The sequence below is a fragment of the Acromyrmex echinatior genome, chromosome 12 (genome assembly GCF_024713525.1).
Source record: "Acromyrmex echinatior isolate Ae372 chromosome 12, ASM2471352v2, whole genome shotgun sequence".
NCBI lineage: Eukaryota > Metazoa > Arthropoda > Insecta > Hymenoptera > Formicidae > Acromyrmex > Acromyrmex echinatior.
Genome location: NC_141863.1, coordinates 11,872,469 through 11,889,367, shown reverse-complemented (window position 1 = coordinate 11,889,367; position 16,899 = coordinate 11,872,469). Strand labels below are relative to the sequence as shown.

The following is a 16,899-nucleotide window of genomic DNA, read 5'->3' as shown; positions in this document are numbered from 1 at the left end:
AATTTATATTATGCACTTAATACGTATATTAATTAGTAACTTTCTTAAATTATTTTAATTTCAGCAATGTATTTAAAGAATGATATACTGAATTGATACAATATGTATCAAAATTAATAAAATACCCATATTGTATGTATGTTCATACGTATCGTTGAAATTAAGATAACTTAATAGAAAAAGTTACTCTTATTAGTACCCGCATGAAATGCACTAAGTAAACTAGGCCTATATCATGGAAATATGGTTTTAGGGAATAACTACACAAACCATTTGATATACTGTCTCTTTCTTGGTATAAACAAAGAAGAAGAAGCGTTCTTCCTCTTTGTTGTATTTCGCTCATTAGTTATCCTATTTGCTTTTGTCGTAAATTGTTATAAATATGATTGTTATAAATATGATGTCGGGAGTTCATGCTGTGCGCATTAGAAATCAATGCAAAATGCATCACGAAGTAAAAAAATGTATGATTTTATCCTGTAATGAAAATCAAAATTGGTACATTTCACTGAATACAAAATCCATGAAATAAATTAGAATATTCGACCATTTCGATTATGTATATAGGAAAATGAAGCGACTTGCTTTTATATATTAAAACTTTCCCAGAAGAATTAAAGATACGAGGGCAAGTCAATTAGTTCTTAGAAAATCTGTTAGAGGGCACACAAGTGTCATATCATAATTATGATATATTATTTGACAAGTAGCATCTTTCAGCTGATTAATGTCAAATTTTGAGCGGAATTCATCGCGTGGTTTCATTTCTGTAGACGATTGAAACCAATAACCTTTGTATTTTTTGCAAAATGAAAAAAACAAGTTTCGTACAATGACAAACATCTAATATGAAAGATTTAATACCGAAAGAAATCAAAGCCGAGTTGGATAATGTTCATCTGCACCAACGTTTGCGACTGTATATAATTGGGTGAAAGAATTTAAACGTGGTCATACATCCACATGTGATGCACCTTGTTCGGGACGTTGCAATTGATGCTGCTAGGCCAGAAAAAATCATAAAGTCCACGATATTGTTTTGACTGATCGTTGAATGAAAGTGCGCGAGCTTGTTGAGGTCAAGCATATCACATGGCATAGTGATTTCAATTTTGTACGAACAATTGGGAAATTGTGTCAATCAATTATGAAAAAGCTATCGGCAAGATGGGTACCGCGTTTGCTCACTGTGGATCATAAGCACGACCATGTGACGATTTCAAAACAATATTTGGAGATGTTTCAACGTAATCCAGATGAATTTCTGCGTCATTATTGTAGACGAAACATGGATCCATTACTTCATACCCGAGACGAAGGAACAATCACAACAATGAACTTCACCGAGTGAATCAGCTCCGAAGAAGGCGAAGACCATGAAGTCGGCCGGAAAGGTGATGGTCATAATTTTTTGGGATACACGCGATATAATTCGATTACCTTCCGTCGAAGCAAATGATTAATGGCGATTATTACGCACCCTTATTGAACCGTTTCAATAACATTTTAAAGAAAAAACGTCCTCATTTGGCGAAGAAGAAAATGCTCTTCTATCAAGACAATGCACGGAGTTCACACATGCCCGGCACCGATAGCCAAATTCAACGAATTCCGCTACGAATTGCTTTCCCATCCAGCATATTCCAAATTTAGCCTCCTCTGTGATTATTTCCTGTTTCCAAACCTGAAAAAATGGAGGAAAGAGATTCACCACTAGAGAGCAATTCATCGCCAAAACAGAGGGTTATTTTGAAGGGTTGGACAAATCATATTATTCGGACGGCTTGAAAAAGTTGGAGAATCGATGAATCAAGCTGAAAAGAGACTATGTTGAGAAATAAAGATGAATCGTCAAAAAAAATGTGTTTTACTATATTTTTCTAAAAACTTATTGACTTGCCCATACGTGTTCATTAGACATGCTCGGTGAATGTTTGTGGCCCTATTTGATTTGCGAAATAGCAAACAATAGTATGTTTATATCTCAAAAGATAAAATGTTGATTACTTTAAATCCGAAGTGCCACTACGATCTGATTAAGATATTGAACTAATATACAGTGATGGCAAAAAGTCCCGGAACGGTCAAATATTTCGAAAACCATCGGTATTTAAAAAAAACGCTGAAACATGTGAAACGATTTTTCAAAAAATCTATCTTTTGAAGGGGGTTAAGACCCCCCACCCCTAAGGGGGCACGTGGGGCACGAGGGAGGTCGAAAATCTTAAATGGCAACATAGGTCGAGTGGGGGCTCATTTGAAAGGTCTTCTCAAGACGAATCCAAAACACTCCGCATAGAGGGCGTTCAGTTTTGGCGGGAAAATGCAATTTTGAAAATTTTTTAGTCAGAAACATTAAAAAAGTTTAGTGTTTCGATAATTACCGGAACACGTGAAACGATTTTTCAAAAAATCTATCTTGATGGTGTAGTAAAATCTTATAATGGTAATATGGGTCGGAACTACTGCCGGCATCAGCATTACCCGAGATGTACCATGTGGAGATTGCACGGTCAGATTTACATCTCTTCGGGGTGCTTGATTTAAATGAGTCCCCTTGCCTCTCACTTTGCGTGCAATAATTAATGCAACAAATGCTCAAATTGATATCCATTAATCTCTTGACATCCATTGACCTCTTGATGTGCTAATCGATTGTACGTACTCTCCCTTACGTTTTGAAGCATTTCTGGCGTAATTAAATTCGACACTTCAACAATCTCTCGCGACGACGCGTCTTAGCGCTTTATCGGCGAGTACCTTGTCCGCCGTGTGTCTATCGGTGAGATCGTTGCTTCGAGAATACGCAATGTCGTGTTCTCGACACGCCGCGTCCAGCGGATTTATGCCCGCGTCATCTCTGGTTAATCGTTTCGTAAGTCGAGTGCCCGGACCGCAAAACTGGAATATGTAACTCGAGGAAGCGCTCGATTTAGCAGACTGCCGTGCGACGCCGACATTCGCTACAATCCTTTATCTTCGGTGTGGGGCCGTCGATGTGCGTTCGCTGCCACGGATTGTACTGTTCGTCGCAGCGACGATAAGTTCGAACCTCCGAATCTGCCTTCACGTGTTCCGGAAGCTTATCCCAAACGTGTTCGATGTATTCACCGTACACGCGTAAGAGTACGACCTTCGGTATATATTGTAACTGCTCGGCGCTCAAATCTCGAATATCGGAAGGATGACACAGCGCGAGATACATTTTGCTACTGCGCGATTCGCGGATTCGCACGCCTTTAAATAATCGTTCGAGAGCGCGTAGTCTTTAGTGTGAGCATGAAATTCGTGCTGCAACCGCTGACGATACGTGTCACAAACTGTGACGTGAAATCACAAATGATGGGAGGCAGTGCGGAGGAGCGCAAGCACGGCGAAATGCTGCCGAGTACTATACGCGCGATCATTTGTGGCCCGTCGAATTGTGGTAAAACCAACGTTCTCATAAGTTCGCTCGAGAGTCCAAATGGTGTACGTTTCGAGAACGTGTACGTCTACTCGAAATCACTGCAACAGCCAAAGTATCGATATCTCGAAAATTTATTTACATCTATCGATGAAATCGGCTACTTTACGTTTTCCAACAATAGCGACATCGTTCCACCGAACGAGGCGCGCCCAAATTCTATTTTTATCTTTGATGACGTGGCATGCGACAAGCAGGATGCGGTGAGAGAATACTTTTCGATGGGTCGCCACGCGAACGTTGACTGCTTCTATCTTTGTCAGACGTACGCGAGGATACCTAAACATCTGATACGCGACAACGCGAATCTGCTGATCCTGTTCAAACAGGATTGTACCAACTTGAAACACGTTTACAATTATCACGTGAACACCGACATGTCCTACGACGAATTTTGCACGTTGTGCCGCGACTGTTGGCAAAAAAAATATGGATTTTTAGTAATAGACAAGGATAGTGCGCTTAAAGACGGGAGATACAGAAAGGGATTTAACGAGTTCGCAATACTGTAACGTGACTAGTCGTTGATACTTCGCCAGAGACGAACATGGCTGATGTGCGCAAGCGTGAAAAAATCGCGAAAGAGATCGAGAAGACGAGCGAGTCGATCCGCAAGAAACATCGCGCTCTGAAAACCGGTAGAATCGAGGAAGACATGGCATTGGACAGATATTTTAAGCCTATTATCAAATCGCTGCGACAAATCGTTGACAGCTCCGATAAAGTGCACGCGATAAAAAGACAGTCGCGCGACGATGGCGCAGCGTCTGCCTCCAAGCGCGAGAGGAAGGAAGAAGAAGAGGAGAAGGAGGAAGAAGAGGGAGAGAAAAAGAGTGAGACGTTCGAGCGTTCCGCGATTCCGGATAAATCCGATGATCAATCGCACGATCGTGTACAGCCGATAACCTCCACTCCGCGTACGATGATCGTACCGACGATAGAATCATTGGATAACGTTTTCGAAACAACGGACGACTCGCTAGCAATAAAGGTTCAAAATCAATTGCAAACGTCGGAAGGTCGAGAGGCGTTGCAAGCCGGCTTGGATTCGCTGGGTCAAAAGTACGTCGAGGCTGTCCTGAGGGGAGCGCGAGATAAACAGAAGAGTGGTATAGATTATGTATACGGCGTTTACCTACACAAGGATGGATTGATGTTTGGCAATAAACGTTTCGACGTCGATGATGCTGACAACATAATTATCAATGGCGTACGATACGCCGGTTCACCCGGTCTTTACGAGTTAATTTTCAAGAGAATTCCCGACGATCTCCTTTACACGGAAGACGATATGAACAAGTACAAGAGCATGCTGCTGGCGACGAATGCGCACAAGCATCATTCGCAGGGCCGATTATTGAGCAACAGGGGATACAAGTACAAATACGTAATCGCGCCGTTGATGTCGATCACACCCAAGAAACAGAAGAAGAAATCTGGAAAGGGATTACCTCACGCAATGACAACGCGATCGATTACGTGCACTGGGACGATCCCAACGAGCTGGTGGATCGTCTACGATTGCTCGACGCTTCGCACCGAGCGGGCAACAACGCTCACGACAACGAGATACTGTCGATTATCGAAGAACTTCGCGAAGCCGGTCTTATTATAAATTAAATCGCGTATCGACGAAACGAGTTAGTCGAGTGGCGTCAGCGAGAAAAAAAAATACTTTTGTCCTTTGTATTACACGTCGAATCATGAAAAAGAAATCCAGCGAAAAGAGAAAAATTAGCTCCGAAAGACGCCGACTCGTCGAGGAATTGCATGCTCCGGCGAGAAGAAATTTTCCACGAAGACGCGTCATAGTTCGAGGATACGACGATTTATGGCAGGTTGATATCGTCGAGATGCGTCCGTACTCGAGCTTCAACAGAGGCCACCACTACATACTCACCGTCATCGATGTGTTGAGCAAGTACGCGTGGGCCGTACCGCTCAAGAGTAAGGGTAGAAGCGAGACGGCTGATGCTATTGTTGAGATAATTCGAGCAAGTGGAAGATGTCCTAAAAATTTGCAAACGGATGTGGGGAAGGAGTTTTACAACGTCGATGTGCAGAAAATCTTGAAAAAACACAACGTTAATCACTATTCCACGTATTCGACGTTGAAAGCGTCGATAGTCGAGCGGTTCAATCGTACGCTCAAAAGCGACATGTGGAAGATGTTTACACTCAACGGCAATTACAAGTGGATCGACGAGCTGCCGCGTCTCGTACCAGATTACAACGCGCGCAAGCATCGCACTATCGGCATGCGACCCGACGTAACTCCCGCGATCGCCGAAAGACTCTTGGACACGGTGTGTGATAAAAATCGCTGGTCCAACAAAATTCAAAGTGGGCGATTCGATACGCGTGAGCAAGTACATGACGATTTTTGAGAAGGGTTACACGTCAAATTGGACCACCGAGGTGTTTACGATCGTTAAGGTACAGCGTACCAATCCCGTAACCTATCTACTCAAAGACTATCGCGGAAAATCCGTCGCTGGTGCGTTCTACGAGCACGAGTTGCATCGCGCTACTCATCCGGACGTGTATCTCGTGGAGAAAGTACTGCGCAGGAAGGGAGACAAGGTGTACGTCAAGTACCTGGGATTCGATGGATCGCACAATTCATGGATACACAAAAACAATGTCATTTGATAAAATTTTTTCTACATATAAAAAATATATCAATATAAATATATAAAATATATCAATATAAACGTTTTTTATTACTTCCCATTCATCATCATCATCATCTTCTTTGGAGTATACAAAAAAAAACATGAGATACATAAAGTAAGTAAAGTAAATTAGAATACTAGTATATAATACGTATATAAATGTTAAAAACATGTGATATGTATTATATGAAAGTACAATAATCGTAATACATAAAAAAATAATACTTGTATAAATGTAAAAAAAAAGTGTAAAATACAATAGTAATACAATAGTAATACATAATAGCATAATAATACATATAATATACACAATACATATATTGTATTACAAAGGTATCCGCCAATGTCCCCATGGTAACGTCTCCGTCGAATCCGGTACGACGTATCGTTTGTCGTCGTATGGACTCAGAGCGATCTTCGATTCGGATATCGTGTACACCTCGTGTAATTTAGATCGTATACACGATTGACGGCGAGTCATTTCAATCTCTTCGTTCAAACACCGCGTACGTCGAACGTTATCGTTCGCGCTACGACGTTATTCTTTACGCCTTTCGCCTTTTTAATGTCCTTCTTGCCATCCACTCTGACAGCGTACATCTTCGCTCTAAGTCCAACAAATTCGGTCATTAATACACCGTTGTTCTCATCCTTCATCAGGCCGAGTATTTTTTTGTCCGCGAGAGGCATATCGTACGCGTTGTCTGCCGGATAATCGCTCGTGTCGAATCTAGCGATATCGCGTTTCATAGTCTCGTAAACATTGTCGCATTCTATATAGTAAATGAGACTATCCGTGTCGGTGTACATGATCTTGCATTTATCGCGATACATCGGTGACATGTACTCGTGATGAAATTCGTACAAACAGACTTTCGATATGTCAAGTATGCACATACCCACGTAAATCGGCTTGTTGAATTTCACCTCGAGTTTGCGCATTTCGACGGCAATCAAATTTTCCGCAAAGACGCTGCGGCTGTGAAAATTCGGTTTCGCGATCATTGCCTCCGCGCCGTATCGTCCGTCCCATTTTGTTATTAATTTTACATCAACGTGGTTGTGCACATTCTCCATGGTCTTACCGAATACTGCGTTGTTCATTAGCTTATACAAATTTTTTTCGAAATCGTTTTTCGCGAACGTTCTAAATTGTGTATTGAGTTCAATGTAATCGCAGTGCCATGGAGATTGAGCGAATTGTAGCACTCGATGGATCTTTATTACGAAGACCGTGACGAATACATTGCTGCAGGTTGCGATAATGGATGACGTAACGCTGCTTATCGTACAACGTCGCTAGAAGTTTATCTTCGCGCTTGCCAGGCGGTTTATCGCGCGTTGGACAGAAAGGTAGGTCAGTGTGTCGGTCGTGTAGATGCTGCGGATATTCGAGATCGACCTCGAGAATATAACCGGTAGGTGTATCCGGAGCGATCGCGCTCATGTCAAAGTTCGCAGCGTCTTCGACCCACTGATTGGTGTATGGTAAAAGTTGACACATCGCCCATCCGTACAGATTATTCACATCGTAGTACATCAAGTACGATGACGGTTTCGATGGATCGAACGAATATGAACATGTACTTGTTATTAACCTGCGCGTATCTGCCGGAGCATTGACTGAGGCCGCCGCGTATACCGCGCTCGATGAACATAACCATATCAATGTCGGTGAGCAACTCGAATCTTATGCGTGTATATTTCAGCATGGCGTCCCACGTGAAACCTGGCAATGTATAATAATGCGCGGGATCGAGACAGTAACTCGCGATGCAGCTATTGCGGAAATTTTCGAAAATGTCTGCTAATAACAAGACATCAGTTTTCAAGTACAGATTCGCGAACTGTTCCTCATCCACATTTCTAATATATTCTGCTACGTCGATTCTCTCCTCAATGTTACCGATATTCTCGAACTCTACATCATCCATTATGTCCTCAAATTCTATTTCCAATGCTTCAAATAACTTGTCTGCATTTACATCATCCATGTCCTCAACGTTTGTATGATATCAGCCATACTTTTCGCATTACACTTATTGCGATTCGGTAATTTTTAAAAACGTCAACTGAGATGCCGCGCGCTTATGACCCATTATATATTCTATTTGCGACTTCTTTGTTCCTTTGTCTACCCTCCCTATTGGGTTGCAGCATTGGCGACGTGTCACCGATCTCTTTTTACAAAAAATATCGTTATCAGTTTCTCTCTCTTAACGCATCGCGACGTGTCACCCGATCTCACGGTTCTTCTTAGATAAATATCATTATCAACGTTTCTGACTTTCTTGAAAGAAAGAACTGTAAGAATGCAGTATGATTTCATCATCTATCCCTCATTGAAGGCGCTTTGTAGCAGCCGATACATCGATAATGTGCCACCGATCTTCTAGACAAAAGTCCACGTTATAGTGGACGCATTTTTTAGGGTGAATGTTGAGGTGGGTGTTGGGATGATGGCGCAACGCATTTTTTTTTTCGACAGTTCGAAACGCATTTTAGGGTGGACGCGGGGTCCACGCGGCGGCGGTGGTGGCACTGATGCCTGCGGCGATGGGGTATTGGGTGGCGGCGGTCCCAATAATACGTGACACCACAACATGGCGATACGTATCAATAAACACTGATAGCGCTCGGACTCATCATATCAGTAAACACCGATAGCGCCGGGACTTCTCGCGCCTCCGCTCCCTTCCCCGCGCCTATCAGTACTCCCCGCGCCTACTCCCCCGCGCCTATGAGTATCTCCCGCGCCCCGCGCCCCCCTCAGAGGACCTGGGTTAGAACCGCCACTGTATACACTACTATTCTCAATGATCATACCACATACAAGTTAATAAATAAAGATCCCACTAATAAAATAACATCCGAAATCGGTAACTTAGTAAAAAATTGGAAAAATAAGAGGTACATTCATCTAAATTTATACAAAAAATTGTATGTATCTGACGGCGAACTTCCGAGTTCTTATGGACTGCCAAAAATTCATAAAGAGGGTCACTCTCTAAGATTGATTGTTAGCTGCATTAACAGTGCTTTCTATCCACTGACGACCTTCTTAAAAGAAATCATAGACAATAGTAATAAAAAGAATTTTAGTTATGTAAAAAACAGTTTTGATTTGGTAAATAAACTCAATTAATCGATAAAAATTTTAGTATTATATCATTTGACGTGGTCTCCATGTACACGAACATTCCGACTGATTTAGTATTAAAAAGCATTGAACGTAGGTGGAACTTGATTGAAAATAAGACTTCGATTCCATTACATGAGTTTATTAAAGCAATTATGATTATAATTAACTTTACATTTTTTAAATTTGATAAAAAAATATTTAGATAGATTTTTGGCATGCCAATGGGCTCTCCTTTGTCTCCTATATTAGCGAACATAGTTCTACAAGACTTAGAACAGGAAATTGTTACTGCGAATAATATTATCTTGTCTTTTTATATTCGTTATGTGGATGACATTGTGTTAGCTGTGCATAAAGAAAAAGTTGAGGGAGTTCTGAAATTGTTTAACTCATATCATGAAAGGCTTAGATTTACTATTGACTTTGGGGATGGAAACGGCATAAATTTTCTAGACGTAAAATTAATGAGACAAGGAAGTATTATCTTCGATATTTATAAAAAATCTACTAATTCTGTGAGATATTTAAATTATTTTTCGAATCATCCGTTAGTACATAAAAGGGGAGTAATCATTGGGCAATTCGATAGAATTTTGCTTTTATCCTATCCTAAATTTCAGGAAAAAAACATCTCTGATTTAATTCACACTCTTTTAAGTAATGGTTATCCTCTTAAATTCATATTTTCAACAATAAATAATAGAATAAAAACATTGGAAAGTAGAACTAATTTAGATCAAAATCGTGAAGAAAATAATAATGAATGTGATTCTAATGCAAATTCAAAGAAAAAATTTTTCACGATACCATACTTAAGCAAAGTATCTGAAAAATTCAAAAAACTTTCACATATTCATGATTTTAATATAGCTTATAAACCTATGAATAAAATGAATACATTTATAAAGACTGGAAAGGATCCTTTGCTTAAGGATTACCATTGTGGAGTCTACAAAATTAATTGTTTAAATTGTGAATCTTCTTATGTTAGAAAGAAATTAATACATAAATTTGTTTAAATTAGAATTTGGAATTTCTCGTTCTACATTTTTCGTGATATGACAATTGGCGTTGTAACATTATTGTACGAAGCATCTTCACATATGAAAGAACACGTTTATATAATTACAACATACGACGGTTGAATTTAATGTCAACTATATGTATTATAACTCTGCGTTGTAAGAATATTATGAATTTACTGAAGATGGCCAGATTGTGGCCGAAACGTTTAATGTTTTAATTAATGTAATGACAATTAAATATCCCAAACTATAACTTGTACGGTGATTTTTTATGCTCTTCTTTTTATACGTTTTAAATATGATTATATTTTATTTTAATTTATTTTATTTTTTTATGTTATTTATTTAGTTTTATATTAATTTTTATATTTATTTGTTAGGAATATTGAATGATTTAATATTATAATAACTGTAGTGTGTAATTATTATTCAATAATATTACTGATGTTAAGGTTGTGGATTTTGAGTTTAATATTTCTATGTTTGGGTGAGGAGTTTAGTAAAATAAAGTTATTAATTTTTGTTAATATATTGATGGTATTAGTGATATTTTTTATATTTATAGAATTAATTTAATTTAATTTTATATTTGAGATTAAATTGATTCCTACTTTTTTTAAAATTATTCATTGGCGCGGTAATCCTGAGCGTCTTAGAGCTGGATATTATATGATAATATATATATTATTAATTTTATTTCTTTTATTAGTATATATTTTATATATATATATATATATATGTATATATACAGGGTGGCATGAATATACGGCCCCATTCGTCTCGAGCAGGTAGAATGGGGCCATATATTCATGCCGTATATTCAAGGTACGGCCCACCGAGCGCACAGCGCGCGGGCCGCGAAGAGCGGGAATGGCTTAGCAGGCGCGCCGCGCCGTTTGAGCTTAGATGCTCGCGACGGTAAGCCCCGTTTCTCGCGGCCCGCGCGCTCGGTCGTACTTTTGGCAATAATAGGTCGGGAGGACGTGTATATTCGGCTATCTTTAAACATTAATATTTCGTTAATTATTGCGAGCATTACAAAATGGTAGAGGATTTTTCTACTTAATTTAGTCCACTCTATCTGCTCGGGACGAGTGGGGCTGTATATTCATGACATCCTGTGTATATATACGGGATAACTGTTAAGTTTAGATTAATAATAATGATTATAAGAGGTTATATTTTTACTTTTTGAGGATTTTTAATGATGGCTGGATATGGCTTTTTTTATTAAGATGCCCATTTATTTATTTCATGTTTGGTTACCTAAGGCTCATATTGAGGTACCTGTTTATGGGTCTATGATTTTGGCTGGAGTATTATTAAAAATGGGGAGATATGGATTAATTCGATTGATAGAAGTGTATTATAAAATTAGGATTAAATATGAGTATATTATTTTCAGCGTGGGGATTGTTAGTAGTATTATAGTTGGAATTTTAGTTCAGATTGATATAAAAAGTATAGTAGCTTATTCTTCGGTAGTTCATATAAATTTAATATTGTGTAGGTGACTTTTTTTTAATGAGGTATATTGGGAGGGTATATAATGATAATTTCTCATGGGTTGTGTTCTTCTGGAATATTTTATATTGTGAATTTATGTTATGAACGATCTAGGAGGCGATTGTTATAAATAGGGGTTTATAAATAAAGGTATAGTAAGTAATTTGCCTGTAGTTATAAAATAACTTTTATTTTTATTGTAAATTTGTCGTTTCCTTTATCATTAAATTTTATTTGGTAGATATTGATATTATTGTTGTTATTATTACTTTTGTCGTTGATGTTGTTGTTGTTGCTGTTCCTGTTGTTGCTGTTGTTGTTGCTGCTATTGTTGTTTTGTTGTTGTGATTAATGTTGTGGTTGTCATTGTCTTTGTCGTCGTAGTAATTGACGCTATAGTTGTTGTTATATTTGTTATCGTTGCTATTGTTGTTGTTGCTGTTGTTGTTATGATGTTGTTGATCTTGAGTTTGTTGTCGTTGTCGTTTATTTTGTCGTCGATGTTGTTGTCGCTGTTGTTGTCGTTGTCATTTCTATTGCCGTTTTTATTATTGTTGCTATTGTTATTGCTATGCTGTTGCTGTTCTTGTTATTGTTGTTGTTTTAATATTGCTATTAGTGTTGTGGTTGTTGTCGCTGTTCTTGTTGCCATTGTTCTTGTGTTACTGTTGTTGCTTTGCTGCTACTGTTTTGTTGTTGTCGTTGTTTTTACCTTTGCTGTCGCTGTTGTAATTACCGTTGTCGTTGTGGTTGTTATTTTCGCTGTTGTTGTCATCGTTGTTGTCGTTGTTGTTTCCGTTGCTGTTATTTATCTTCTTGTTGTTGTCGTTGTTGTGCTGTTGTTATTTGTTGTTGCTGTTGTTCTTTGTTGTTGACTTTGATGTTGGTCTTGTTGTTATTATTGCCGTTGTTGTTGCTGTTGCTGTTATTATGTTGCTGCTGCTGTTGTTTTGTTGTTATTGCTGTTGTGGTTGTCATTGTCGTCGTCATTGTTGCTATTGTTTGTTGTTGTTGACGTTAGCGTTAGTGTTGTTGATATTGTTTTTATTGCTATTGCAATGTTTTCGTTGTTGCTGCTGCTGTTAGTGTTGTGGGTGATGTTGTCGTTGTTGTTGCTGTTGTCGTTGTTGATGTTTCTGTTGTAGTTGCTGTTGTTTTGCAGTTGATGTTGTTGTTGTTTTTGATAGTGATTTTGTTGTCCTCATTATCGTTGATGTCTTTGTCATTGTCGCTGTTATTGCTATTGTTGTTGCAGTTGTTTTTGTTGTCATTGTTTTGCTTTTGTTATTGCGTGTATTGTTGCTACTACTGTTGTTGTCGTTATTGTTGCTGTTGTTATAGTCATTTGTCACATTAAATGACTTGTGGTAAGGTCATAGATGCGACGTTGTTGTGGGTACTCTATCTTTTTCAATTAAGATAGTTAAAACTTCAGGATAAATAGCTGCTTTCTGCATCTGAAGACTAGTCTGGAATTGTTGATTGTTGCAGGATGGTCTTTTCTTGTTGATCGAATGGAATGTTAGGCTTTTATTGCAATGACGAAAACTTGACGTTTTAAGTTACAATAGAATATTATTTTATTTCGTATAAAAAGTTGCGGGTAAAATTACATATTTTAAATGGGAGTTATAGAAATATAGACGCTGCAAATCGAGTCACGGAAATGAATTCCAATAACCGTAAATAAGAGCGACGTCGGAAAAAGTCTTTAGGTTAACACACAAGCTGGGGAAGAAATCAGAAAAATCTTACGTACACACACGAGGAAAATTCAAAAGTCACTGTAGCTTAAGAAAAGAAAGCTACCTATAAGAAGAAAGCTACTTATAAAACCAAAAGTGGGTTTCATGATGTATCGGAGTCTATGAGTAACACTCCACATAAGGTAATATCGTGATCGCAAATTCACTTCTTAGATGGTAAGATCTACGGTTTGTTCCTTATATGGTAAGATATGCGGAGTTTAAGCTTGATGGTGATTCAGGATGACAGTGCATCTAAACAAAGAAATGAGACTAAGTGTAGAGTATGCTAGTGGTGTGAATGGATGATCTAAGCAAATTAAGAGTCATAATGATATGTCAAAGCTTATTCTGTTTCGAGAACGATATTCTTTTAATAAAAAAAAAATGATTTCAATTATTTTGTTCATTTAAATGAGTTAGAATTTATATTACAGTTTTAATGCAAATCGAATGCAATTTTATAGGATTCACTCTAAATGAATCATTGGTGCAATGCAGTGATAGATTTATCGTAAAAATGCAATTTTTTTTATTTTAAAAGAAATCTTTTAATGCAATTTTAATGCAATTTTCTAGGGATTCACTCTAAATGCATTATTGGTGCAATACAATGTTAGATTTATCGTAAAAATGCAATTTTTTTAAATTAAAATAAATCTTTTTCAATGCAATTTTAATGCAATTTTCTAGGAATTCACTCAAAATGCATTATTGGTACAATGCAGTGTTAAATTTATCGTAAAAAATCAATTTTTCTTAATTTTAAAGCTTATTTGCAGTAAAAAATCTTTTTTACTGCAATTTTAATGCAATTTTCTAGGGATTCACTTTAAGGGGGTATAACACCTTTGCGGCTTCAAAAAATAAAAAAAATTTTTTATTGGCTTAAATGATACTTTAAGATGTCTAGAATATGATCCCATTAACACCTAAGCGATCTTGAATTTATTTCATGTCGAAAACAGCTATGCTTGTGTGTTACCTCTAGCGCGGGGAGAGGGCCTCGGGGCGCTCATCGAGCTCGCTGCCTTTCTCTTGTGTTTGTCAAGTATTTCAGGATGAAGTTTTCAAAGCAGTCAAGCCTATCTACGAAGAATTAAGTTCTGACGATTTATTATCCCGCTGTCTTGGCGGGTATACTCAAAATAACAACGAGAGCTTCAACTCTGTGCTGTGGTCTATAGCACCGAAAGGGGTCCACAGCAGCAAGGCGATCGTTGATATTGCTGCAAATATTGCTGTTTGCAATTTCAACGATGGCCTAAAAAGTGTATTGGAAATTATGCAAGTTCTTAACTTAACGATCGGTACCACCTGCTACAACTTTTGCATAAAAACCGATGAACGGCGGATCCGCGCAGCCGAGCGCGCCATGACTGCGGAAGCTAAAGCAGCTCGGAGACTTGACATGTTCAATAAAAAGACCAAAGATGAGGACCTTAATTTGGAAGGACAATTGTACGGGCCAGGCATTGCCGATTAAGGTAATAAGCTAATAATTGCAAGATTTCTCGTACCATAAATTTAAAACGCGTTTTCTGAAAAACACTATTTTTCAAGCTGGTGTACATCACAACTCCCACAATTTTTATCCGATCGACAAAAATCAAATATCTTTATACTCAGCATGGGTGCCTTTATGGTACTACCTAGCCTTTTTTAAAAAGAATCACTAGATTTTTTTTGGCAATCGATTTTATGTCAGATTTTTAGGCGAAAATTCGATTTTTTTTTTCAAAGTCGCGCCATTTTCTCAAAAATTGATATTTTTTAAAATCCACCGGTATTACATTAGCCAAACTATCACAGATTAAGAACCAATTTGTATTTTTGCTTTAGGTCAATCCAGTCAGCCACAATCGTGTACACCAGCAAGACATACGCGAAGCTAGCGGCCTCTTTTGATGCCGTTTATTTTATTATATAAATCATGATGATTTTTCAAAAACAAAAAATATGTTCAGTGTCTTTAATATGTAAATAAAAAAGCCCAAAGACCCGATTTTGAATTACGCACTTCTTTGCATGTAAAAAAAAAATCTTGAAAATGAGGTCGATTTTGGCCGTAAAAGGTGTTATACCCCCTTAAATGCATTATTAGTACAACGTAGAGTTAGATTTATCGTAAAGAGTGAATTTTTTTAAATTAAAAAAAAATATTTTTTAATTCAATTATAATTCAATTTTCTAGGGAATCACTCTAAATGCATTATTGGTGCAATATATTGTTAGATTTATCGAAAAATGCAATTTTCTGAATTTTAAAAAATCTTTTTTAATGCAATTTTAATGCATTTTTCTAGGGAATCACGGTAAATACATTATTGGTGCAATAGATTGTTAGATTTAACGTAAAAATGCAATTTTTCTGAAATTTAAAAAATCTCTTTAAATACAATTTTAATGCAATTTTCTATGGATTCACTCGAAATGCATTATTGGGGCAATGCAGTGTTAGATTTATCAAAAAATGTAAATTTTTGAAATTTTAATACAATGTTTCTTAACGCAATTTTCTAGGGATTCAGTATAAATTCATTATTGGTTGAATGCTGTGCCAGATTTATAGTAAAATACAATTTTTCTTAATTTTAAAAAATCTTTTTACTGCAATTTTAATACAATTTTCTTGGGATTCACTCTAAATACATTATTAGTGCAATGCAGTGTTAGATTTATCGTAAAAAGGAAATTTTTTGAATGAAAAAAAATCTTTTTTAATTCAATTATAATGCAATTTTCTAGGGAATCACACTAAATGCATTATTGGTGCAAAGCAGTGTTACATTAATATTAAAAAGACAACTTTTTTTATTTTAAAATTAATTTTTTTTAATGCAATTTTAATGCAATTTTCTAGGGATTCACTCTAAATACATTATTGGAGTAATGCATTCTCAGATTTATCGCAAAAATGAAATTTTTATGAATTGAAAAAAAATTATTTTTTTGCCATTTTAATGCAATATCGTAGGGATTCACTCTAAATGCATTATAGGTGCAATGCAGAGTTACATTAATTAAAAAGGCAATTTTTTGAATTTAAATAAATTTTTTTTAATTCAATTATAATGCAATTTTCTAGGGAATCACAATAAATGCATTATTGTTGCAATGCAGCGTTAGATTTATGGTAAAAAGGCAATTTTTTTGAATTTAAAAAAAAACTTTTTTAATTAATTATAATATATTCAATTTTCTAGGGAATCACAATAAATGCATTATTGGAGCAATGCAGTGTTAGATTTATCGTAAAATACAATTATTTTGAAATAATAGTATAATCATTTTAACGCAATTTTCTAGGGATTCATTATAAATTCATTATTGGTTG

The 16,899-nt window shown here is 37.0% G+C and overlaps 1 protein-coding gene and 1 pseudogene across 1 annotated transcript; one reads left to right on the top strand and one right to left on the bottom strand.

Moving 5' to 3' along the window:
* Positions 1 to 6,443: 6,443 nt before the first annotated feature.
* LOC147907909 (uncharacterized) lies at positions 6,444 to 7,248 on the bottom strand (annotated as a pseudogene).
* Positions 7,249 to 13,792: 6,544 nt separating this feature from the next.
* LOC147907908 (uncharacterized) lies at positions 13,793 to 15,926 on the top strand. The gene is made up of 3 exons (XM_087411671.1): positions 13,793 to 13,846; positions 14,554 to 15,049; positions 15,405 to 15,926. The coding sequence occupies exons 1-2, from the start codon at positions 13,793 to 13,795 to the stop codon at positions 15,046 to 15,048; spliced, it is 549 nt and encodes a 182-aa protein (XP_087267797.1). The 3' UTR covers position 15,049; positions 15,405 to 15,926.
* The last annotated feature ends 973 nt before the right edge of the window (positions 15,927 to 16,899 follow it).